Source organism: Polypterus senegalus, chromosome 10 (assembly GCF_016835505.1).
Source record: "Polypterus senegalus isolate Bchr_013 chromosome 10, ASM1683550v1, whole genome shotgun sequence".
Classification (NCBI taxonomy): domain Eukaryota; kingdom Metazoa; phylum Chordata; class Cladistia; order Polypteriformes; family Polypteridae; genus Polypterus; species Polypterus senegalus.
In genome coordinates, this window is record NC_053163.1 from 144,160,162 (window position 1) to 144,185,780 (window position 25,619).

Below are 25,619 nucleotides of genomic sequence, written 5' to 3' on the forward strand. Positions count from 1 at the left end.
CTAGATGAACTGCCTTTTAATAAACCTTGCATGCATTTGGTTTTAACCTTAATTATATTAACATTGTTTCCTCAGCTGAGATTGCAGATACTGTAACATCCATCCATCCATCCATTTTCTAACCCGCTGAATCCGAATACAGGGTCACAGGGGTCCGCTGGAGCCAATCCCAGCCAACACAGGGCACAAGGCAGGAACCAATCCCGGGCAGGGTGCCAACCCACCGCAGGACTGTAACATGAACCTTAGTAAACTAATTTGCTTAATAAAAATATCTCTTTGGTATTGAACTCCAGTCTCCCTGTGCTCCTCCAGGCCGCCCCTCTGTAACTGTAAAGGCCTACCTCCCTGACCTCGTCCACCATATGATTTCCAAGATCTAACATCCTTGAGCTCCAACACCACATCATTTTAAGGAACTGCCTCACCTACTTATTACGTGGCGCTACAAACAATTCTTCAGTTCCTGCCTTCTTGGTGTTTACCACGATTTCCACAGTGGACTTTGACCTTTCTTGAACTCCTCCTTCTTGTGATCCCCAGTCTCCAGTTCTCTCAGGGTCATCTTACCTTCTTGTGTTCCCGCAGATTTGTGTCTGGACACGATACGGGCCGAGACTCCTGGATTGCCTGCACACATCCTGTTCTTATGCATGAGACATGCTGATGCTTGTGGAGAAGAGGTTCGGGCGCAAGCTTTTTGCTTTGCTGCTGTGACTGCCATTAAAGGCACTCTTAAGGTACTCAAGGGGAGATGCTGCCTGAATGTCTGGCCACTTGTTACATCCTCCTGACCTCCTGTGTTGTGTGTTCTTCAGAAACACCCAGACGACGTGGAGATAACAAGTTTCTGGCTCTCCAACACCATCCTCTTGCTTAATCTTCTTCGACACTTCAGCTCCAAGGAGGTCAGTGAAGGGCTGATGAGGTTACTGCTGGACTGCTGGGCTCCAGCTGACCATTTTACTCTAACTTCTAGGCTGCCAGTGGAAACATCAATGAGGAAGGCCTCCTGAGTGGTGACTTCAGTGACCCATGCAAATCCTTGGCCGACCTGATTATCCAAGCCTACCAGCAGCTGATCCGGATTTCAGAGAGCCGACTGCACCCCATGATTGGTGAGGGTCAGCCCTGCCCTTTGCTTTTCTACACAGGTGGATGCCAACTCACCATTCGCTCTTGTGTCACTTTTGCAGTACCAGCCATGCTGGAATGTGAGGCTATCCCTGGCTTATTAGGCAGTTCCAAGGGTTCTGGATTCTGCAGGTGGATGTCAAGTAGCACCACAGTGGATGAGGCGTCCAGCCACAACATGGATTTGATGCTTCAGGAGCTGAGCAGCTTGCATGCCACCCTGAGTGCCTGGGCACTACCTTTAGAGATTTGTCATCAAGCCTTCCGGCAATTCAGCTACATGATTGCCGCTTTGACACTTAACAACCTGCTGCTCCGGCGGGACATGTGCAGTTGGACCAAGGGACTTCAGATCCGGTGAGTGTAACCACGCTTTGACAGTCTAGCTCAGGGGTCCTCAATCACAGTCCTGGAGGGCTGCAGTAGCTGCTAGTTTTTGCTCCAACCCAATTGCTTAATAGGAAGCACTTATTGCTCAAGTAACACTTCTGCTTCACTTTGGTTGTCTCGCTCATTAAAATTTTGAACCCTTATTGCTTATTTTAGTCTTAAACAGCTGTATTCTCGGTTTTCAATGGCTCCTAATTAGCAATCACTTGCAAATGACAAAAAAGACCAGCATTTCTCCATTTAGCTTGTTACTATTTACTCCTGTGTGTATTTATCATGCACTGTTGGGTTGAATTAAATACTTGGAAGGAAAGTGAAGAGAAAAAAGTGAAGGACTGAGAATTACTCCTCCATTTTAGCCTTCATATCATTTGGATGATATCCTTAGATAGAGGAAGACAATCTATGAGAATTACCTGGCATAGCAGAGTTAAAGCACCAACAAGCCATGAAATTAAACTATTGGCAAGAATTGCTTACTAATTAAGCAACCGGGTTAGAACAAAAACCTGCAGCCACTGCGGCCCTCCAGGACTGTGATTGAGGACCCCTGCTCTAGCTTCTTTACCCTTTGTTTGCTCATCTGTCCTCTATTACTTAGCAAAGGAGCCTCTCTGTCATTTTAATGGTACTTTTTCTTTCTTTTCTCATTTCTGTTTATTGCCTGTTGTGGCCCAGTTGGCTGAGGCGCTGGACTTTAAACTTCAAAGCTGCAGGTTCAATCTCCACTTCCATCTTTCTTGAGCAAGTCACTTACCCCTCTTAGATTGTAGTTATAAGAGCAGATGTAGATAATTATACATTATCTCTGTGGTTGTAAAGCACCTTGGGATGGTGTTCATTATTGAAAGAATCCCCCCCATCGAAATATTCCCATTTTGTTTGCTTTACAGCCTTAAATGAAAACACACAATCAAATATTTTTTTCCATCTTTACTTACTCAATGCAATCAATAACATCCTAAGTGAAAGATATCACAGCTACAGTTGAGAAGTATTTCAAAAAATGAAAAACAAGACCTACTGAGATTAATAAAGGATCACCTCCCTCCTAAACTCGATCAGGTGTAAGTGCCCACCATTTCCATTGCAGACCATGGTTACTGGCTTCCTTCCACCTGTGATCAACTGTAATCAGTGTGATTAGTGAAGCTGTTCCTGGTCCATTCATTCCCTTGTTTGGCAGTGCAACTGACAGCAAACAACTGACTATGGGTGGCAAGCAACTTTCAAAAGATCTCAGGGACAGAGTTGTGGACAGACATAAGACATGAGATGGAGACAAAAACATCTCAAAGGCTTTATCAATCCCAAGGATCACAGTAAAGTCCATCATAAAGAAGTGGCAAGTGTTTGGTACTATTAGGACCCTCCCTGGATCCGGCCGTCTCTCCAAACTGGATGGAAGAGCAAGGAGGATATTGGTAAGAGAGGCTACCAAGAGGCCAATGGCCACTTTGAAGGAGTTACGGGATTTGGCAAAGAGTGATCATTGTGTGCATGTGACAACAATTTCACAAGTGCTCCACAATTGTGGCTTGTTCAGGAGGGTCACAAGGAAAAAGCCACTTCTCAAGAAAGGCCACATTAAGGCTTGTTTGAGGTTTGCCAGAATACACCTGGAAGATTCTGATGCCAAGTGGAAAAAAAGTCTTATGGTCAGATGAGCCCAAAATCAAACTATTTGGCCTCATTGCCAAATGGTACACCAATGCAGCTCACCATCCACAACACACCATACCTACAGTAAAGCATGGAGGTGGCAGCATCCTGTTGTGGGGGTGTTTCTCTGCCACAGGACCTTGCGCTCTTGTTAGGGTAGAAGGAAAGGGATATTGTCAAATTCTTGAGTAAAACCTGCTACCCTCTGCCAGAACGTTGAAGAATGGCAGAATGTTCAACTTTCAGCATGACAACAAACCAAAGCTCACAGTAAAATTGACCACACAGTGGCTGAAGTAGAAAAAAGTGAATGTCCTGGTGTGGCCAGTCAGAGCCCAGAACTAAACCCCATTGAAAATCTGTGGATAGATTTGAAGATAGCAGTCCGCCAATGCTCACCATCCAATTTGACCGAACTTGAACAGTTAAACTGTTAAGAAGAGTGGGGGGCAAATATTATACAATCTAAATGTACAAAGCTGATAGAGAAGAATCTCAACAGACTATCATTAAAGCAAATGCCACTGACATTGGGGGGGTGATCCTTTATTAATCTCAGTAGGTCTTGTTTTTCATTTTTTGAAATACTTCTCAGCTCTAGCTGTGATATCTTTCACTTGGATGTTATTGATTGCATTGAGTAAGTAAAGATAGAAAAAAATATTCAATTGTGTGTTTTCATTTAAGGCTGTAAAGCAAACAAAAATAGGAATATTTCAAAGGGGCGGATTCTTTTCTATACTGTATACACTCACTGAGAAAATGATTAGGAATACCTGTACACCTTCTTATACATGCAGTTATCTAATCCACCAATCATGCGACAGTAGTGCAATGCATAAAGTTCTGCAGACTCAGGTCAGGGGCTTCACTTCATGTCCATGTCAAACAGATCAAACACAAGAATGGGGACGGTAACTCAGATAAACACTCCGTACAACTGAGGTGAGCAGAAAAATTTCCCAGAATGCACAACACGTTGAAACCTTGAGGCAGATGGGTGAGAACAGCAGAAGGCCATGTCAGGTTCCACTTCTATCATCTAAGAACAAAACTCTAAGGCAGCGGTGGGCAAAAGCTCACCAACACTGGACAGATGAAAACTGAAAAAATGTAGCTTTCTGTGAAGAGTTTCGATATCTGCTGAGGTACACAGATGATGGGCTCAGAATTTGGTGCTAATGGCATGAATCTATACACCCAAACTGGCATGTGTCAATGGTCCAGGCTAGTAGTGCTGGTGGTGTACTTGTGTGAACTTGTGCACACTTCGGACCCATTAATGCCAATCAATCATTGCTTGAATATCAGTGCCTATTGAGTTGCTGCATCAATTCATGACCACAATTTACCCATCTTGTAATTGCTACGTTTTGCATGATAATGCATCATTTCACAAAGCAATATTCATCTTAAACAAGATGTTAATGAGTTCAGTGTTCTTCAGTGGCCTTCCTGGTCACTGGATCTGAATCCATTAGAACCCCTCTGGGATGTGGGAGAACAGAAGATTTGCAACATTAATGTGCAGCTGGCAACTCTGCAGAAATTGCATGATGCAAACATGTCAACATGGACCACAATCTCAAAGGTTTTGTTTCCAACATCTTAAGGAATCTGTGCCACAAAGAATTGAGGCTGTTTTGAGAGTAAAAGGAAGCTTTACTAGTATTAGTGCAGTATTCCTAAAACGAAATATTTTTCCAAGCTTTCTCTCATGTTGCCTTCATTCCTGTTTTCACATACTGTCTGTGTATCTGCCAGGTACAACATTAGTCAACTCGAGGATTGGCTTCGAGGCCGGTCACTTCATCTAGGGGGAGCTTTAGAGGCTCTTGAGCCTTTGATCCAGGCGGCACAGCTCCTGCAGGTCAGCAAGCAGTCAGAGAGTGATGCTGAGTCTATCGTGCAGACCTGCACGGCCTTGTCTACTCACCAGGTAGGTACCACCTAACCTGTCCTATCTGACTCACAGCTCCTTTAAATGCTGCTTTTATTGTCTTAACCAGTGCCTTAATGGTTTCCCGTGGTCATTTTGACCCTTTTCCCATGGCGGGTGAGTTACTAAATTTATGCTGACTGTGAGAGTCCTCCTCTAAGTATTGTGTGGTGGATCATCTAGGTAGTACATTCTTACAGATGACAGCTGCCATAGTGATGTGATGTTGTGGTCTTGCTGTGCCACTTTTCTATTTTTCAGATTGTTAAGATCCTAAGTGTATACTCTCCTCTCAATGACTACGAGGAGCGAGTCACCCTGAAATTCATCCACAATGTTCAGGCAAGTCTAATTTACCTTTGCATTTTATTATCAGCACTCATCTCTTGCTCTGACAGCAGCTCTCTGTCCTGATCATGTGTTATGCTAGCCAAGAGGAAGGCAAATGTTTTATAACAGAGATGACTGGGAGACAAAAGGACAATAAACCAAGCCAAGAGACTAGTTGCAATTGGACGTTTTTATCTTTCATCGAAATGAAAATGGTAACTAGTAGTCAAAGTCCATCCATCCATCCATTTTCTAACCCGCTGAATCCAAATACAGGGTCACGGGGTTCTGCTGGAGCCAATCCCAACCAACACAGGGCACAAGGCAGGAATCCTGGGCAGGGTGCCAACCCACCACAGGACACACACAAACTAGGGCCAATTTAGAATCGCCAATCCACCTAACCTGCATGTCTTTGGATTGTGGGAGGAAACCCACGCAGACACGGGGAGAACATGCAAACTCCGCGCAGGGAGGACTCGGGAAGCGAATCCGGGTCTCCTAACTGCGAGGCAGCAGCGCTACCACTGCGCCACCGTGCTGCCCTAGTCAAAGTCTAAGTTAGAAAAAGAGTTAAGGAGAATTAATTAATTAAAAAGTTTCCAGACAGAATCCAGACGCCTTTCTTCTTGTTGTGAATGGCACAAATTGTGCCTTAAGCAAAATGAAATGGATTTTTCTAATTTTTTTTTTTTTGTCAAAGCGAAATACAAAGTTTCTGTATTATTGGGGGATGAGTGAGACTTACCATCTTCATTACTAGATTGGCCTGCTCTACACCTTAAGATTTAGGACTCGTTTATACTTCATGCTCAGAACGCATAGGCGCATACATTATGGCTGCCACACGTTCCCAGTGTTCATTTGATGTGTCCTCTGAGCAGGTCCTCAGAAATTAATGCGACACGTGTGTGAGTTGCAGTACCAGCAGAAAGTCAGAGGGCGCAGTGTGATAAAAGTCGGACCGTGACGTCAGAGTCTCTGTTTACTATCTACATGTGACAGAAAACCACTTTGAGGATCCTACGAGACTGATGTGCACGCTTCGATGTTTGCTGAATGGTTCAATTTGGTAAAGCAAAATGCCGACATACAGATGCATTCTTGGTGCTTTTATATTCAAGCGTCACATATTCCTGATTGTAATGACACAATACATTTTAAAAGTCTCACATACCGTCTTCTGTGATGTCTTTTTTTTCTGGGACTTCCTCCTGACCTGACAGCAGCAATCGCCACACACAGAACACATTACATGTATGATATTCCAGCTCTCTGCACATTTAGAATCCTAAGATTTATACGTGATATCACGTTAATGATAAAATGCATTAAAGTATGTATGTTGCATTTTACAGACAAATCGTTAATTTCATTTAAATAATGAATACTGTTAATATTTACACACATGGGGGTTACACGGTGGTGGAGCAGTAGCACTGCTGTCTCGCAGGGAGTCACATCGCTGGTATTCCCTGCCTGGAGCTGGCATGTTTTCCTGCTGGGTTTCCACAGTGAGCTCCAGTTTCCTTCCAAAGATACAGATCTGGTGACACTAAAATGACGCCAGTGTGTGTGTCTGCTTGTATTCACCATGCGATGAGCTGTTGTCCTGTCCAGGGAATGTTTCTGCCTCATGCCCAATGCTTGCTGGAATGGACACATCCTTGGATTGATGGGTTTAATCATTAAACATCCTTTTCAGAGATACTGCAGTAAGGTGTCATCGGAATTTAATGGGTTTTCCAACCAATTCACAACACAGCGAAGCCGAACCTGTTCTCACCGTGATGATATCTCACCCTGCCTCCTGGTGGATTCTTCCAGATTTATGTAAAGTTACGCGTGCAAGTATAAACAGTAAAACGCTTGCATAGCAGTATAAACCTGGCCTAACACACACACACAAACAGATCCTATTCACATAAACCGAGTATGAATTATTTCTACACTGCTTCTCTGCATGTCTTTACTCCAATGTTCTCCACATATGATCCCATCTACATAAGTACCATATGAGTGATTTGCTACACTGCCAGTCGCTCCCTAGTACTCCACATTATGACTCACTATCCCTGACATTAACAATGGATGACTCCTGAACATGTCACCTTACATATATATAATTGATTAAATGTCCTAGTGATGGATGGCTCTGCCCAAAAGCTTATCTGTACAATCACTTATTGCCTCTGTTCTTTTTACCATTAAGTTAGAAACTTGCCTGACCATTTTAAATTAAAAGCACATTCAATTCATTGGATAATAAAACCGATGCATTAAAGTTATAAATTACCAGTACAATACAGAAAAAATGTACAAATGTATGTGGGTCATATATTATTTGTCCAAAAGAGAGGATGCTTTCAACGTAAATTGCTTCTATACATTATTTAGTTAAACTGCCTTAATGGTTCTGTAAATTAGTTCCTTTATATTCATCATGGTTCATTTCAAAACTAATATAAGCAGTCTGCAGGTTCAAAAAATGATTATTTTTAATTATACTTTATTAATCCCGAAGGGAATTACTTGGTTTTCGCATACCCCTTGGGTTCAGAGATTATATAGCGCCTCTGGAGCAACTGATGGTTAAGGGCCTCGCTCAAGAGCCCAGCAGAGAAGCATCTCTTTTGGCAGTGACGGGGATTTGAACTGGCAACCTTCAGGATACCAGCGTAGATCCTTAGCCTCAGAGCCACCACTCCTCCAGGACAGTTTTGCTATGCACCCAGCTTCGTCTGAATCATTTTTCTCATCACTATTACTGAGTATAATGACCTTACCTCAAAACGTCTGTCTTCCTTACCTGAAAAATCTCAGAACATTTTCCCCTTTTCATCTGAAATTTCTGACATTGGTAGCAGTTCAATGGCCTTCTTGGAGATCTCTTACTCTGGAAGCAGCTATTTCAGCTCACTAAATCTTCATCTCATGAAACAGCTCTATTCTGTGCTTATCATGTCACCAGTGAGTGGCAGTCTGTTGCATGAAAGTCAGACTGGCAAGTAAGAATCTCTCTGTACTCTGTACATCTGACAAGGCTCTTACAGCTACTACTACTACTTCTACTGCTTTGCAATTCCATGATTTTAGCTCTGGTAAGAGACTTCTTACCGCAGCTCTTTGGTCTTGGTCCAGGTTTTATACTCTGGAACATGGGAGGGTGCAAGGCAGGAACAAATCCCTGGGCAGGGCGCCAGCCCACCGCAGGGCACACACGCCAAGCACACACTAGGGACAATTGTAGCATCACCACTGCACCTAACCTGCATGTCTTTGGACTTTTGGAGGAAACCCATGCAGACACGGAGGGAACATGCAAACTCCATGCAGGGAGGACCCGGGAAGCGAACCTGGCCTCCTAACTGCGAGGCAGCAGCACTACCACTGCGCACTGTGCCGCCCCTTGACTAATCAGATAACTTTGATAACAAGCCTCAAGCCTGAAGCTCGGCACGGTGGCGCAGTGAGTAGCGCTGCCGCCTCGCAGTTAGGAGACCCGGGTTCGTTTCCGAGTTTGCATGTTCTCCCCATGTCTGCATTTCCTCCCACAGTCCAAAGACATGCAGGTTAGGTGGTTTGGTGGTTCTAAATTGTCTCTAGTGTGTGCTTGGTGTGTGGGTGTGTGCGTGCGCGCCCTATGGTGGGCTGGCATCCTGCCTTGTGCCTTGGGATTGGCTCCAGCAGACCCCCGTGACCCTGTAGTTAGGATATAGTGGGTTGGATAATGGATGGATGGAAGCCTGAAGCTATTCTTAATGATTTGTGAAAAGACTGGTTTGTCCATTACTCCAGTACCAAATGGTTTCCATATTTGCTTTCTGCTCATCGTTTTTCCTAAAGGATTGTTCAGACTCCTTGCCAATATGACCTGTGGATTTTCTATGACCTTATGATAGATCTCTTATTTTGACATAATTGTCAACAAAACACTTTGGTAGACCTCTCTGTTTTTTATATGTTAACTTTTAACTCATGAGGCAGTTCCTTAGCGTTTTTGTTTGCAGATCTATAGGTCCGGCAGCAACTCTCTGGCTTATTTGGGCCTCTTGATTATGCCGAAGATCTGTGTGTTGATCTCTTGATCTTACAGCATCTGTTGGATAGTTCTGCAGATTTCTTACTCTGACAGCTGTTCTCTACCCTAAATGCAGATATCTTGCTCTGAAAGCATCTCTTTGGCCTGCCTGTGTGTGGACGTCTTTTACGCTTGCAGCAGGTCTAAGTCTGTATACAGTCACTTTCTGATCTGGTTCAGCTTAATTAATGAGGGTGCCCTCTCCTGTCTGTTTCAGAGTTTGCTGAAGAATCGCTCAGAAGGGGAGTCCCGGCAGTACCTTCTGATGGATGTGAAGCACACCTTCCCAGTGACTTTCCCTTTTCTCCCACCCTCCCATGTCCGCTCAGAAAATCTTCACATACCAGAAAACTTAAAGTTGTCTTTTCTTCAGCGTGTGTGACATGCCGGGCTCTGATGTCCACTGTAGTGCCCAGTGGTTTACCAGCTATTGTTTTTGCTTGAACACTTTTTGTCAAAAAGTTCACTCCCACCAAACATTTTCCTAATTCTTAGTATTTAAAAGGTGAGCTGAATAATAAGAATTGCAGTGTCAGAATAGTGATGGCCACCATCATCCTCACTCTAATGAGCTGCAACATGGAAGCACACTAGGATTATGATGACACCCAGACTACTTCCTTTTATCATCAATGTTTGGCCAGATGTGGAGCATTGCCAGTTGTAGCATGGTTGGTCATTGTGCATGTAAATTAAGTTGATGTCACATTACTTGACTGCTAGTCAGAGGTGACGTGTCACTTCATGATGTTAGATTACACAACTAGAAATAGCAGGGTATGCCAAATCAGACGACTTTCCAAAAGTATCTTAAACTCACCCCTTTTCCTAATGGCCAATACCATGTTGCCTGATGAAGCCAGTGGCCAATCCATAGGCGGGTTTGGCTGCAATCTCAGCCCCCTTTTCTTCCATTTAGCATCAGACAAATGAGCTTCTCTTCTGTTTTCTAAGTCCAAAGTTAGGTGCATTATATGTTTTTTGCTTCCAGCTGAGAGCACATCTCTTGTCAAACCTGTTTAATTTTACCGGGATGAGTTGCAGATTTATTGGAATGAGTCACTGGGGGTGTCAGACAAAATGAATGGTGGTCACAGGAGCGTGCTGGAACTAAGAATCACTGGAAAAGCTGTGTAATATGACTTGGCCTTTAGCCTTTGGCACCACACCAGAATTTGTAGCTATTTAAAAATCTGGAAATGACCAAACAAGTGAAATTATGGTGTACTCACTGTAAATGGACAAACAGCTACTGGAAAATTTGCCTAGGACTCATAGGCTCATTTTAATAGAGGGCGTGGCTGGAGGTGGAGTGTTAGGTGGTCATCTCTGGTTTTCGCCATCTTTGCTGTATGGCAGGAATACAGCAGGATGAAGTTTGCAATTCTCCCTTTGTTCTTTTATTTACTTAATGTTTCCTTCCATGTCCTTGTGCTTTGAGTGTTTTGTGACTCTGAATTCGCAGAGTCTGTTTATGTGCTTGATGGACAGATTCTACATCTGGCGTAGGTTCCTGCTTTGCACCAATGCTGTTGGTACCTGTCACCTTGAACAGAATTAATGAATGGAAATATAACAGATATCAGTATACAAACTGGATGATACGCCATCATCCGCTGATTATCCGCCATTCAGCAGCCTATTTTTAGTCGGTTTCAATTTCCACTTATTTGGCTTACACTCTTAACAATGACGGCTCTTTAATGGTACTGTATGGCGTTGTGTGGTTCCTTGTTAAACCATAGCTTGGCAAAGAACCACATCATTCTGGGAGTTGGGGTTAGAATTCCCTACATATGACATTGGATCTTCGAGCTCTGAAAACAGAAATTTTTAATGTCAATTAGTCTATCTAGCACAATACAAACTGATGAAGAAGACCTGAACTGAGTCTGTGTTATTGTATGTAGCCTCAGGAATCCACTGGTATTTGAAAAATCTTGATGGAATAGCTTGAACTTGAAAAATACCACATGTATCCTTTAAACCAGTGATTCCCAACCGGTCCTGGGGACCCTCTGTGGCTGCAAGTTTTTGTTCCAACCAACGTCTGTTTTTAATTGGACTCCTGGGCTATTTAAGTGAGCTGTTATTTCCCAAGTTCTGTGTTTTGGGAAGAATATAGAAATTAGAAAACTAAGTTTGGTAAAATTATTGTGGCGAGTGGCTGGGGGTGGTACGCCTCCTCTAGACCACGAGAGGGCAGCTGCCCTGGTTGGTATAGGGACCACGGGAACAGAGCATGGAAGCTAAACCCTATAGGGGCCCGTGGTCACCGCCAGGGGGCGCTCAAGTGTCTGAAGAGCCCTGGCCATCAGTACTTCTGCCAGACCAGGAAGTGCCGGCAGAAGTTCATCAGGAGGCACCTGTAGCATGTCTGGGTGAACATAAAAGGGGCCATCTCCCTCCATTCGATGGCTGGAGTCGGGTGGAAGAGGAGTGGAGGCAGTCAGGGAGAGAGGCTTTATTGAAAGGCCTGGACTGAAGGGTGCTTGGTGCAGGGGCACTGGGTTGTGTGCAGGACATTGTACATAGTAAATTATGAATAAACCGTGTGTGGTGTGGAAACTTTTGGTGTCTGCCTGTCTGTGTCCGGGCTGCTTACCACAATATATATATATTTCTAATTGTTTAATGAATCCATTATTTACTAAATAGTGGGTCTGATGCGAAAGTAGTTGCAGCCTTTAATTAATCAGTGTTGTTTGCCAGCGTGTCTGTTCTGCTCATTTTTAATTGTCATCAATAAGATACAGTCAGTCATCATCCAACCACCCGCTATATCCTAACACAGGGTCACGGTGGTCTGTTGGAGCCAGTCCCAGCCAGCACAGGGTGTAAGGCAGGAACAATCCCTGGGCAGGGCGCCAGCCCACCACGGGGCACACACACACACACCAGGCACACACTAGGGACAATTTAGGATCGCCAAAGCACCTAACCTGCATGTCTTTGGACTGTGGGAGGAAACGGGAGCACCCGGAGGAAACCCACGCAGACACGGGGAGAACATGCAAACTCCTCGCTGGGAGGATCCGGGAAGCAAACCCCACTGCGTCACTGTGCCGCCCTTAATAAGATACAATGAAGGGCACAATCTGCACAGAGAAAGGGCAAAATATAATGAAATCAACAAAAGAGAGTTAAGCATTTAAATTTATAGCAAAATTAGAAATATTTCTAAATGTCTTATAAATATAAAAATCATGCTGCTGTGCTTTTCTGAATGTAGGATAAGAGAAACAAATACCAGCTAATTAAATGAGATCAGCATGATCAGGTGTTGTCACTGATTGGGAATCTGGTTGGAATAAAAACCTGCAGGCACAGGGGGTCCCCAGGACCGAGGCTGGGAAACACTGCTTTAAACTGACATGCACATGTTGAAGAGGTGAGACCAACAGTGTACCTGGAGAAATAGGCCATACAGACATGGAGAGAACATGCAAACCCTGCACTGCCAGCGGGAAGGTGTGGAGTTCAAACCAAAGGATTTGGAGCTATACTGCAATGGTTCTAAACTGTGCCCCCCTTACTGTCTGTGAGGATATGTAGAAGAAAATCAAATCTATATGTTGTACATACAGTAACTTGTAATAGGAACCGAGAGACAGGATTCATTTACATTTAAGTTCATGCAGAGAATAGTGGCTGTTAGTTTTAGCCACGTTTGGTATCAGGATTTTGAGTAAGGTGAAGTGAGACGAGTTTATGTAATTTAATCACATTAAAGTTGTACATGTGTTAGCTGTTAAGAAGGTTAAGGCCAGGTGGGCAAATTGTCTCATTTTTAAACAATAGAATGAAAATATAAAGTGTTCACCCCCATGAAGCATTTTATGTTTAATTGTGTTACAATAAGGGAATATTAATTAATTTCAATCTAACTGTAAATGAAATTCAACAGATCCTTCTGTTTCCATATAACATCCTCAGATTCACCTTGACATGGTGGTAGGGCTTGTGAACATTAGGGATACTCAGAGCTAGGTTGGCTGGAGCTTGATGCCCCTGTTAGCATCTCCCTTGATAAAAAGGTTTGAGCTAAAAGGTCAGACAAAGAACAGTTCATGATGATCCTCATGATGGTATAAATTAAAGAAGAGTGTGCCCTGTTGAGTAGGGTTAACAGGACCCACTATTGTAGCCACCCTAACCCTAACCCTTAAGGTGGCATTCACTGGTGAACAACTGGTGGTTGGTTAACCCACATAACCCAGCTGGGCTCAGCCTAAAACAGCAATATGGAACCATCTTGTAGGATCACAACCTGCAAGACCAAGGGTGAGGATTGGATGACGGTGCCAGTTATGTAGCAGGCATGGATGGGAAAGAGTCAGAGTCTGTTTCCGACAGGATTAGATGCAAAGCAGGATCTATCTCTAGCTAAGACACCAGTCTATCACAGAGCCAGCTTGCACACACACTCTTGAACACACGGGGTCAGAAACACCAGTCAACTTGAGGGACGTGTCTTTTGAAGATGTGAGCGAAAAAACAGAGGAGCCCAATGTAAACCCAATACAGCCACAAAGAGAACTTGCCGAGTCCATATGGTCAACAATCAGATGTAGGATTTGTAAATGGGATACAGGATTTCAAGGGGCAGAAATGAGTTTTTCTTTACAAGGTGGATGGACTGACACTCTTTGATAGGGTGAGATGCTCAGTGAATCAGGAGAGCCTCAGAGTCGAGTCGCTGCTCCTCCGGATTGAGACAATCCAGGTGAGGTGGTTTGTGCATGTTGCAAAGATGCTACCTGGGTGGCTCCCACTGGATCTGCTCTGGGCGCCGCCATCCCACTGGGCATAGACCCTGAGGCAGACCCAGCACACTTTGGAGAGACTAAATCTCTCAGCTGTCTTGGGGCCACCTGGGAATTCCCCAGATAGAGCTGTAATCTGTAGCTGGGGACAAGGAAATCTGGATTGACCTGTTTGCCACTGTGACCCCCACCAGGAAAAGTGGTTGAAGTGATGAAATGAGAAGAATGCAGGATTCATAATGTAGCAGCACTAACTTCTGTGCCACCATGTTACAAGTAAAAACTGACATTCGCTAATTTCATCATTTTTTCACCTTTGTCTTTGTAACACATTTTAATTAACAGACTTGGTCACAAGTGTGTGTATTTAGAAATGTAGCCCACCTGGATGTAGAAAAGGTGCCTGCTCTGCTCACCCTAACCCAAATACAGCCACAATGTGGAGACAAAGCAAATCTGTGAGACATTTATTGAAAATTTTTAATCAAGCAAATTCCCAAGGCACTGAAAGTCCTCCAAATCACAGTAAAGTTCATTATAAAGAAATGGAGAAAATATGGCACAATGTCAATATGAGTACAACAGTGTGCCCACCAATGACCATGCAGGCAAGAGGAGGGGGGTGGGAACTAGTCAGGGAGACGATCGAGATTGCAATGTTGCATTTAAAAGAAGTTTTTGGAGGGCTACATATTTTTATTTTTGTATACCACTCTTCACCAAGTGCACAGAACGGTGTGACAAATTCTCAGGTAAAATGCAAATACAAAGTTTACAAATCACTAATTACATAATATAATTACATAATTCAGTCTTTGTGCTGATTGCTATATTACACTTTTTGTACTTTTTTCAAGGAAGCTTATTCTTCATTCATTTTGCCTTTGCATTGTCTTCTCCAGCACTCTAGTGTTTTATATACTGTGCATATATATATATATATATATATATATATATATATATATATATATATATATATCCTTATTTGTAAGTGCTCATGGAAGAACATATACTAATATTCTAAACAGTCCAGTTCAGGGCTGTGGGAACCCAATGTCTGTCCATCAGGTTTCATGCAGGACCTAGCTGCGCATGGGCTTCTCTGCTCACTTACATACATACCTGCACTGACAAGGGCCAATTTAAAATCACCATTTAGCCTAACATGCATATGTTTGGAATGAAAGAGGAAACCCCTCGTAGACTCATGGAAAATGTTATTCCACTACAGAGTGACTATACATGGGATTCCAGCCTAGGACGGTCAATTTTTGAGTCAACAGTACTAACCAACATACTGCCATACCACCCATTTGGCCGAATAAGGACAATCTTATATCACAAGCATCCCATAACGTAAATGAAAGAATCTCTGTGAGGATAGCTACACACCTGCTGATTGGCAAAATAAAAGACACTGAAAAAGCTCACACCAAATATCAATTAAGATCAGTAAGGTAAAGTCTGAATTGATGGAGCAAAGTGCATAGAAATCCTCTTGTGTATGTAAACAGTTTTGGACTTTGGAGAAAATTAACCTTTCAGGTCAGGTGGACAATAAGCCACAGTGGAGTGGCTTAATTATAAAAAGTCAAGGTTTTGGTGTTGCCATTCAAACACTGAACCTCACGTGATTTGAGAATATATAACCAGAGAAATAACAATCTTCTGTTCATTATACACATCAAGGGACCTTAAGAAATTTGGTTAATAAGAACAGATTGAAAACTACAATTTTCAGGTGCACATGGTAGAGACTCAAACATTTTCAATAGCCGCAATTTCAGAAAATGTGTCTCGAGTGGGATTAATATGTATAAATCTGTCAATTTAAACATAATACAACATTCCATTCTCAAATTAATATAGGTTGTGCGGGGACTAAAGACTATCCCAGCAACATATGATGGGATGCTGGAACTAACCTTAAATGGATGACCAGCCCATTGCAGGGCAAACTTAGGGACATTATTAAATTTGTAAATAATCAAACTTGCACATCATTCATATTGGTAAAGAGAACTGAAATACTCTGTGACATAATGTGACATAAAATATTACGAAAATATATATACTTATAAAAACTTGTAGCCTGTTCTACTTGCCACAAATCAGTTCAGACTGACAAAGATCAAATTAACCACTTATAGCTGCTCTACTCACCACATACCAATTAATTAGAACATTGGAAAAATGTTGACAAGAACAGGCCATTTAGCCCAACAATGCTCATCAATTCTATCCACCTAATTCCACCAAAATAATATCAAGTCAGATTTTGAATGTCCCTACTGTTTAGCACACTACTTTTACCAATTCTGATTGATAAAGATTGGATAACAATTAATTGACCTAAACAAAACCTGCTGTACACAGATATGTGTGTGTTCTACTCAGAGAATACCAAATCAGAGTCAGTATAAACTAAATATTGATGGACGAAAACAAGTTTGACCTAGCCCAAGGGCTACAGTGAAAAATTGAGTTAATAGAAGGTTCAATGACATAAGGAATGCCTAAACAGGGTCGGTCAAAGAGAGGTCTGAACATGAGAGGGGAGTCGGCCTTACACTATGTTGTCCCATTAACTCAAGAGGTATATCAAGGAAGAACAAGACCAACGTGAATTTAGGCTAACAGAGAAGCCAAGTGTCTCAGTCTCTCTGCATCATTCTATCTATTCAGAGACCATGCTGGGTCAGAATCCACTCAGCTTACTAAGACAAACAGCCAGCAGTATGCTTGGACTCCTAGTAAGATGAGCTGTTTCCTATCCAGGTTGTATTGTTATTATTTTGTCACACTCATTTCTTTGTTTTTTTTCAGCACATTAGGAATCTTAAGTTAATGTTAATCTATAATGCATGTATAAAAACGTAAGCTTTCTCTCCTGTTTGTTTTCGATTTGTGACAGACGGCTACTTGAAAACATATGAGGGCTATAGTGGGAGTTTGTGACACTCTTATCACATAGACCTGAACAACGAGTCTGGAAGTGTACTGCTATAATAGAAATAGCCTCAAAAGGTTTTAAGGATCAGATGAGACAAAGTCAAGGAACAAAACACAGGTAGAAACAGTAAAGACAATAGGAGATGTGCCAGCGCCAAATACAAAAGACAGAAACCATAGTTAAAAAGACATGCAAAAAAAGATCAAAAAGCCAGAATATCAAGAAACACTTGTTAGAAATGGGTTGTTTTGTTTTAGCTCCTTATCCACAATCTCTGATACAGATCAAGTGGAAGCAGCATAATAATTTTTCTTCTGTTACATAATAGACATAATACAACACAAATATCCAGGATGTTGCCACAGAAATGCATAAACGATTAACATAAAATGGTGGCGTTCATGAGAAAACAAAACAATAGAAACTGCTCCAAAAAAATCTTCTAAATCGTATTTACACTTAAGAGAATAATAATTAGCATTCTAAGTTTATTTTCAAAGAAATAAAATTCAAAAGGGGATCAGCAAAACAGTAAAATGGGCAGGGAAAACCGAATTAAAAAAAATGAAGCCATGAAGCAACACAACAATGAAAAAGCGAGAGTAGGATCACCTTAGGACCCCTTCACAATAAAACTATTTAGTCAAAATAATCAGAAGGATTTTGGTGTAATCACGTCTTTCATCCCATTTATGAATGTTGTTTTGCTTAGTGATTGAGGAATAAAGTAGTCACAGGGAGCCTGGAGTACCCACAGCATTAGCAGGCTAAGCAGAATGTCCTAGAAGAGAGGATGTTACAGTGGGAATAATGCATTGTGGGCTGATAAGTGTGTCTAGGCTCTTATTCAGATCAATGTGTGTGAGAGTTTAGGTTTATGTTATATCTGGGGGATACCCATGTGCTGTTTGTGCAAAAAGTAGTGAGGAGTGGTCCATTGTGCAGGTATCACTCATAGTCAGTGTTTTAGTGTAGGGGGTTCTTTGTGAATGTGTTTTAGTTTAGGGGCAAGAGTAACAAATTTGCAACAATATCAGCTTAATATCATAGAGACAGAAATGTTTACGCCCATGTTGAAATCAGCCATCTTCCAGTGAACTGCCAGGCATAAGCAGGGGGAGACCAAGAAAGAGAGCCCAAGTGGCCTCTCCTATTGGCCTAAAACAGGGGAATAGACACCTGTTGTTTTGGTGCTAGAAGAGACATAAATCAATCCGGCGGTAATATGGGCTGCTACCTATCCAGCTTGCATTCGTATTATTTTGTCACACGCATTTTACTTTGCTTTTGTTTTGGCCACATTTAGGAACTTTAAATTAATACATAGCACATGCATATCTCTCTATTATAAAAAAAAAAAATCTTTGGAGGGAGACGAGGGAGACAAGACGTGATCTTCTTGAAAGACACTTTGATGTCCCGCGTGACAAAAGGACAGCTGCTGTACAGGCATTTAAATGATCGAAACGCAGCGTGACAAGCAGAACACGCAGCTCGCCAGCAGCAGCAGCAGCAAGCACAGCAGTTGATCCGACCACATCTTCTTAGCATGCATTCAGCCCCCTTTCACAACACGGACAGCATTATACGTCCCGCGAGAAAGAGATTTAACCATGCCCGGGGCTGGAAATAAAGGACAAGGAGTAGGTGACAAAGTAGAACGTCATAAAGAACTTGAAAATGTTGGCGCTGTACACATGCAGAGCAGGTTAGAGATAATGGAATTACGAAAATTCAAAAGTCTCAAACAAAGGATAGTAAAGGTCACATTAGCACAAACAAACGGAAATTATTACTCGGTGAAATAATGGAACAGCGAAAAGAAATTGAATATATTGTTTGGATTTAAACTTTAAGTCGGAGACTTGTAGATCGTCTAATTCGTGTTGCCAGTGAGAATTAAAAGATTCCAAAAATGTTGGCGCGGTATTTAGTCCCGTGAGACAGAGACTTTTAACATGAGATTTTCCCATGAGATTCTTTCAAGTCACTCCCTACTTACAACTATTTTCAAACAAGACCACGGTCATCTAACCTTAGTCATGTGAATGCTTTTGGCAGACAAGCTCCCAGCGCTCTCAGCTCATAGAAATTTTATCAGGACAAAATATTTAAAACGTTCAAGATGACATGTCAACGATAAAGTGAAGAAGAAACAGCATGGACAAACATTTGAGAAAGTCGTTTTTTATTTATTAGAGAGAAAGAAACGATATTCACTCACAGGCAGTTATATGTTGTGTTGTCACGATGTAAGTCTAAACACGGAATCAAAATTCAATGCGATCTTGAAGAAAAGTTAATTCCAAATATTGTTTTAACAAAAGTTTTAAAGTAAAAATGAAAATAAATCATATGTAACAATTCCCGTGAAAATAACAATCTCTTTAAATTGTATAGCGGAGCCCTCGAGCAAGTTTAAATTTTCTCTCCTGCTTGTTTTGGTACTCTGTCTTGTGGTTTGGGGTCATAGATAAAAAAGAAAGGGCACAACTGGACCTGCAGACTGCAACTGTATTTTTGCGATAGGCTGGCAAGCGGAAACTTATAGAACAAGGGTTATAGTGAGGAGCCTGGACACTCTGTTCAGGTCTATGTAATAAAGAGTCTGAAAGTGAAAATAGGGTCTCCCTAGGACCATTCAATGATAAAGCACTCTGAGAAAACAAATGGGGAGAACCTGCAAACTTCATATCAAAAATGATTGGGGATACAATTTAACCGTTTCAATGAGGTTGCAGTGCTAAGCACTGTGTTGTCATAGTCATATTGTGTTTTTTTTTATTAATAATTTATTTAGAAGGATCTGAGGAATTTTGCTTTACTTTGACATTATGAAGTTTTTTCATTTACCAATAGTAAAATCTTAAACCAAATTCCATATTGTGGCACAATTAAAGGTAAAAAAGTCAAGTGATTTGAATACTTGTTATATCCCATAAATCTATTAGAGAAGTGATGTCCATGATTGCCATGAGTAGGCTACAGTAGGGCAGAGGGCATTGTAGGTTCCCTAATGTTTAATATTAATTTAGAGTTAAGGATTTAGATGTTCATAGCAGCTCTGGACACATTTAAGGGCAATTTAGAGACAACAGCAATACATTCTCTCATCTATCCAGTATCAGACCCACTTAATCCAGTTCACGGTTGCAGAGGTGCAGAGCCTGTCTTAACAGGGAGATGATTTTATTTTTGAAAATTATTTTTGAGATGCATACATAAAGTGCATTTTGGAGAGATGGAGAAAGAGAAGATTTGTGTCTCTGCTCTTCGACTAGTTAGACAATAGATGAGGATATCACACATGCAGACACGCAGTGGTGCATTTATTACGTATCCCTTATGGCCCCCGCCTCACCCAAGAGCAAAGGGGAAAAGGGGGTGGCACGTGCAGTGGAATGTGACTTGTTAAGAACAAAGAAATGAAATAAAAATAATAAAAAAAAACAACAAAATAAAAAAAATCCCAATGAAGGAGTCTGAACACAGAGGCTCCAGTGGTGACAGTTTGGCAGTCTGGCAAGTAAACAGTCTTGTTTGGGTCTGAAGAATTTCACATCTGTAGTTTTGTTCTTTTTTTATTTTTCTTTCCCATTCAGTGAATTTTCCAGTCTGCAAAGTGTTTGTGCACGTGGGGAGGGTTGGGATTTACTCAGTCACAGTGCTAAAAGGCATCCAAATTCTCATGCGCACGTTGAAGAATTTACACAGGAATGCACAGATAGACTTTCACTAACCTAACCCACAGCCGGGGGGCACTGTGCTCCTGCACTGACATAAAAATGGAACAAACAAGACACCCATGTTAATGGTTTTCTCTTTTAAAGAAGTGCAGATTTTTTTTTTTAATAACTAAGTGAAGTCCTTAGTAATTAGAAACGCCTTTGCGGTTCAAGGAGAGAGGCTTCTCAATGGCTATTGCATTCGGACTCCAGCATGATGCTCTGTTCCACTCTTTTTGACCACAGACTTGCAGAAATGGCTCCTAACTGAGCTCTGTCTTCTATTGCCCATGTGGTCATGCCTTCTGGAGCAGGCTAGGATGCCGGGTGTCCTAGATTTGCATAATGGAGAGAGCTCCCATTAACCCAACTGAAAAACAGTCCTCTTCTCCACTGGGGAGTGGGGTTGGTTGAGTGGGGTAGGTTGAGCTGGGTTTGATGTAACATGCAGTCAGCTATAACCATTCCGTTCTACAGTGCACAAGATGTGTGTCCTTCAGAAAGTGTTATTGCCCCCTTCCTCATCCCCTCCACTGAAGGCATGAGGTTTAGAGCAATGGGTGGGATGATCTGAAAAGAGAGGGAGGGTTTGCCCATCCCATCCTGTCAATATCTGGTTATCACTCCATACCCCCTAGCTGCCCTCCTCAGCTGACCGGGTGTCAGATTTCAGCTTGACAAACTCCCTGGCTACTTCATCATTGTTGCGTTGGGACAAAATACGCAGAACCGTCAGACCCGTCTCATCCATGTGGATCCGTTTGCCCAGTGGCAGCCAACATGCTACGCTCCCCCTTGTCATGAGGTCCTTCAGCTGCATGACGGCAATGCCCACGGTGCGATCTTCTCTGGCAAAGCAGTAGTCCTTGACACAGATCTGCAGCTCATAACATTCTGGGCCCGTCTCATTGCTCAGGGTGCTAAAAGAAGAGATAAAAGCGTAGGATTATGGAACTCTAAGAAAACCCTGGTTAGTTAAAACACATGCATAATACAAGATACTTACTGTGATTGTCTTCTTTTGATTTTCTAAAAGCACAGAGGTTCATCTAGAAAGAGGGTATTCTACAGCACATAGTGATATGTGAAAAAGTAAGAACTACCTCTTTTAATTTTATGGTTTTATATAGTGGTGAAATAGCTAACAGTCAACTAGCCCTCGCCAAGTCTGAAATTTAGATAAATCTACATAACCTCAGATGACAAAAGCACCCATAAGAGCAGATTTCACTTTGTCATTTTTTTAATCATCAAAAAAAGATTCAGAAGCCATATGCAAAGAAATAAGCACATTCATACTGCTCCATATACATCTAAAAGGTCATTAAAGCCTGATGCTGGCCATCATAGAGTGTGCACTAATTAGCTGGTGATTAGATGTGTTACCACCTGTTGAGGGGTACAAAATCTGTACATTTAGGTTTATATTTTCATTATATTTTGTTCCATACAAGACAACAGATGAACTACATTCAGGACCCATCAAAGCATGTCTTCTTCCCAGTTATATCTCACTTTTAAAACAGCTGTTCCAACATAGAAGGGAAGACATGCTGGTGGCTCAATTACTTTATAACCTGAGAAAGGATGGACATCTAATTATTTTACAGCCTGGAAAGGAAGACATAGCGACACCTCAGAGAACATAAAACGTTTTATTGTTTGGAGATATGGACAGTGAATTAATTCTTCAAAGTGACAGCCAGCCAATCAGAAAATCTAATAATCACATCTTGCAAAATGCCCCATTAGAATTTTAGAATAAATATGCCTTGTCTGAGGAGCGATATAGTGAGTAAGTGAGTAAGGAAGGAGGGAGGAAGAAGAAGAGACGAAGACGTCAGAAGAGAACAGAGCAACGTCAACGTGAAGCCGTTTCCATCTAATCTTCAGAAAAGCATCATGAGCAACTACGAGTGCTAGATCATAAGCCACCTGTGATATTCATCCTTGTCAACTGTAACCTTTAGTAAGCTTTTTCTAAAGACTATATATCCATACTTTTCTATCAGTCCTATTTTCTATTATTCTTTGTTCCAATGGTTATTATCATTATTATTCCTGTAATAAATACAATGCTGCTTCTAACTTTCTATGCTTTGTCTTAATGTGTAGTGTGATTGAAATAATAAGGTAGATTTCTTTGAGCACCTGGTGCAGCTGGAAGTTTGCCATACACTCTGTGCTGTGAGGGTTTATTAAGGCTGAGGGTGTGAGCTCCACTCAATAGTAGGGAACAGTATGTAAAGTAAGCCATTCTTGGCTGATAAATGGCCTGTAGTCAAGGATGCTGAGCCTTTCTATGTTTAAAAGTATTATTGTAGACCAAAAGTAATATTTAGGTCTGAGATATCATTAAAAATTTGTATGTTGTTCGTGCCGATAATAAGTAAGTCTCTTGAAGTGCTGAGAGAGTGACAGGCTGTGTTATTCATAAGGCACTTGTGTGGTTTAAATTGCCAGAGGTTAACCAGCTGTGTGTGTGACCTTCATGGGGCACTGTTGTATTTAGGATATGTGTGTATGTGTATATGTATGTGTGTGTGTTAATTTTAAAGTGCAACAGTAGACCAACCTGATAATGAACTTGATGAATACACTTACCCTTGATGGAAAACAGGTAAAGGGTAAGTAGAGGGAAATACTACGATAATACACCACCTCAATATAAAAATAGAAACCTTTGGCAGTTTTTTTTCTGGAGCATTCAGTTTTATCATTACACCATGTCAGGGACAAAATACACCTGTACTAAGTCAGAAGAAGACAGTGAAACTTTTAATAAAAGGGTTCAGGACATATTGGAACGTAGTCAGAAGTTTGCACTATGGTCATTACCAAAGAATGCAAACAAATTGATTGTAAAGTTCAAAATGCAAAGTCAAATCAAAGGTCAAAATTAACAAAGCAATATGATTAGCAGGAAGTCTTTTTAACAAGAATTAGATTTGCACACTACACAGTTTTTATCTAAAACTTGGATACATAAGGAATGCGTCTCGCTTTTTATGTGGCCATTGCAGGGGGGTCATACATTGTGAACTCATGGGAGGTTAGGATAGATCACCATGGCATGGGCAGAAGAGATCACTCCAAAAATGGAGGCGCCCCTAACAAAACAAAAATGGCATTGCAACAAAACAATGTTATATTAGAATTCACTGATGTTCAAAACCTCTATGTAGATGCAAATATATTGAAAATTCATCCAGGAAAACCTACAAAAATTAATAAAGATCGCTGATCAGAAAAAAAAAACATCAGTTTGAGAAGGGTTACAATTCTATTTCTGGACAACCTGGAGTCCATCATTGTACACTGAGAAAGATTATTTAAAAAACGGAGAACATTCAAGACAGCTGTGAATCTTGTCTGGAATTGACAACCCGGCAAATTCAACAAAAGGTCAGAGAATATGATACCCTGGCATTCTGTGTACAGTTTGGGTCTCCATATTACCAAAGAGACATAGCAGCACTAGAGAAAGTCCAGAGAAGAGTGACAAGACTGATAAGGACTGAGAGATATGAGCCATGAGGAGAGATTTAAGGACCTTTACAGTTTAAACAAACAGGGATTATTAATAGGTGACATGAAGGAAGTGTTTAAAATTATGGATAGAATAAGTACAATAGATCCCAGATGTTACATGGTTGGAAACATAAGTGCAGATTTCACACATATGTTCAAATGTTTTTCTTCATGCAGAGAACTATAGACACCTGAAATAAATGACCAAGTAGTGTGGCGGACAGAAGACTTTAGTGACCCTCAGATCTTGACTTGATGTTATTTTAGACAACATAGATTAAGAGGATGGACAACCTTGTTGGGCAGAATGGTCTGTTCTCATCACAATCGTTCTAATGTTCTAATATTTTAATATTCAAATATTAGATGTTTTTTCTTCACACAGGGAGCCATAGACATGAAATAAATGAAAGCCAAGTAGTGTGGTGGAGAGAGAACTTCAGTGACCTTCAGATTTTGATTTGATGTTATTTTAGACAATCTAGCTGAATAGGATGGACAAGCTTGTTGGGTTGAATGACCTATTCTTGCCACAATTGTCCTTTTGTTCTAATATTCTGCCCCAAAAAATCATAAAAACAAAAACAAAAGCTTCATCTGTGGATTTGAGTATAGTAAATATTTAAGTTTATGACCCTACCATTAGAATAAGATGGGTAAGTATAGCTTTCATGGAAGGGTAGCCAGGAGAAAGCCTCTTTTCTCTAAATACATAGCAACAGAGTCAAGACTTGCAATGCTACATGATAATGAACCTCACAGCCTTTCGAACAATGTCCTCTAGACTGAAGTGCAGTGTTTTGCTCATAATGCATAATGTCATGTTTGTTGAAAACCAAATTTAGACTCTCATCACAAAAACCTCATACCAAATGTCAAGCACAGTACTGCGGAGGTGATGATTTGAACACCTGGATGTCTCACAGTCACTGTGTTTACTATGAACTCCTGTTCACATTCAAGTATTCTAAAGGAAACAGTCTGGGAACTAATCCAACAAATGATGCTTGGCCAAAATTCACATTGTGCAAAATGACAGCAAGTAAACTACCAAATCTACAACAGGATGGTCAAAAAAACAGAGGGTTTTAGAATGGACAAATCCAAT

At 41.4% G+C, this 25,619-nt stretch overlaps 2 protein-coding genes across 12 annotated transcripts in view; one reads left to right on the top strand and one right to left on the bottom strand.

Moving 5' to 3' along the window:
- si:dkey-110c1.10 (unconventional myosin-Vc) overlaps positions 1–10,889 on the top strand; it is a 60,608-nt gene extending 49,719 nt beyond the window's left edge. Inside the window, exons 29-35 of the mRNA XM_039767730.1 lie at positions 589–740; positions 819–928; positions 988–1,118; positions 1,197–1,491; positions 4,951–5,125; positions 5,387–5,467; positions 9,754–10,889. Coding sequence (XP_039623664.1) covers positions 589–740; positions 819–928; positions 988–1,118; positions 1,197–1,491; positions 4,951–5,125; positions 5,387–5,467; positions 9,754–9,918 — 1,109 coding nt within the window. The 3' untranslated portion in view covers positions 9,919–10,889. The remainder of the gene's footprint in view (positions 1–588; positions 741–818; positions 929–987; positions 1,119–1,196; positions 1,492–4,950; positions 5,126–5,386; positions 5,468–9,753) is intronic.
- Positions 10,890–21,094: 10,205 nt separating this feature from the next.
- unc13a (unc-13 homolog A (C. elegans)) overlaps positions 21,095–25,619 on the bottom strand; it is a 70,027-nt gene continuing 65,502 nt past the window's right edge. For all 11 annotated transcript variants that reach the window (XM_039766955.1, XM_039766954.1, XM_039766952.1 and 8 more), the window contains one exon: positions 21,095–21,900. In XM_039766955.1, coding sequence (XP_039622889.1) covers positions 21,615–21,900 — 286 coding nt within the window. In that variant the 3' untranslated portion in view covers positions 21,095–21,614. The remainder of the gene's footprint in view (positions 21,901–25,619) is intronic.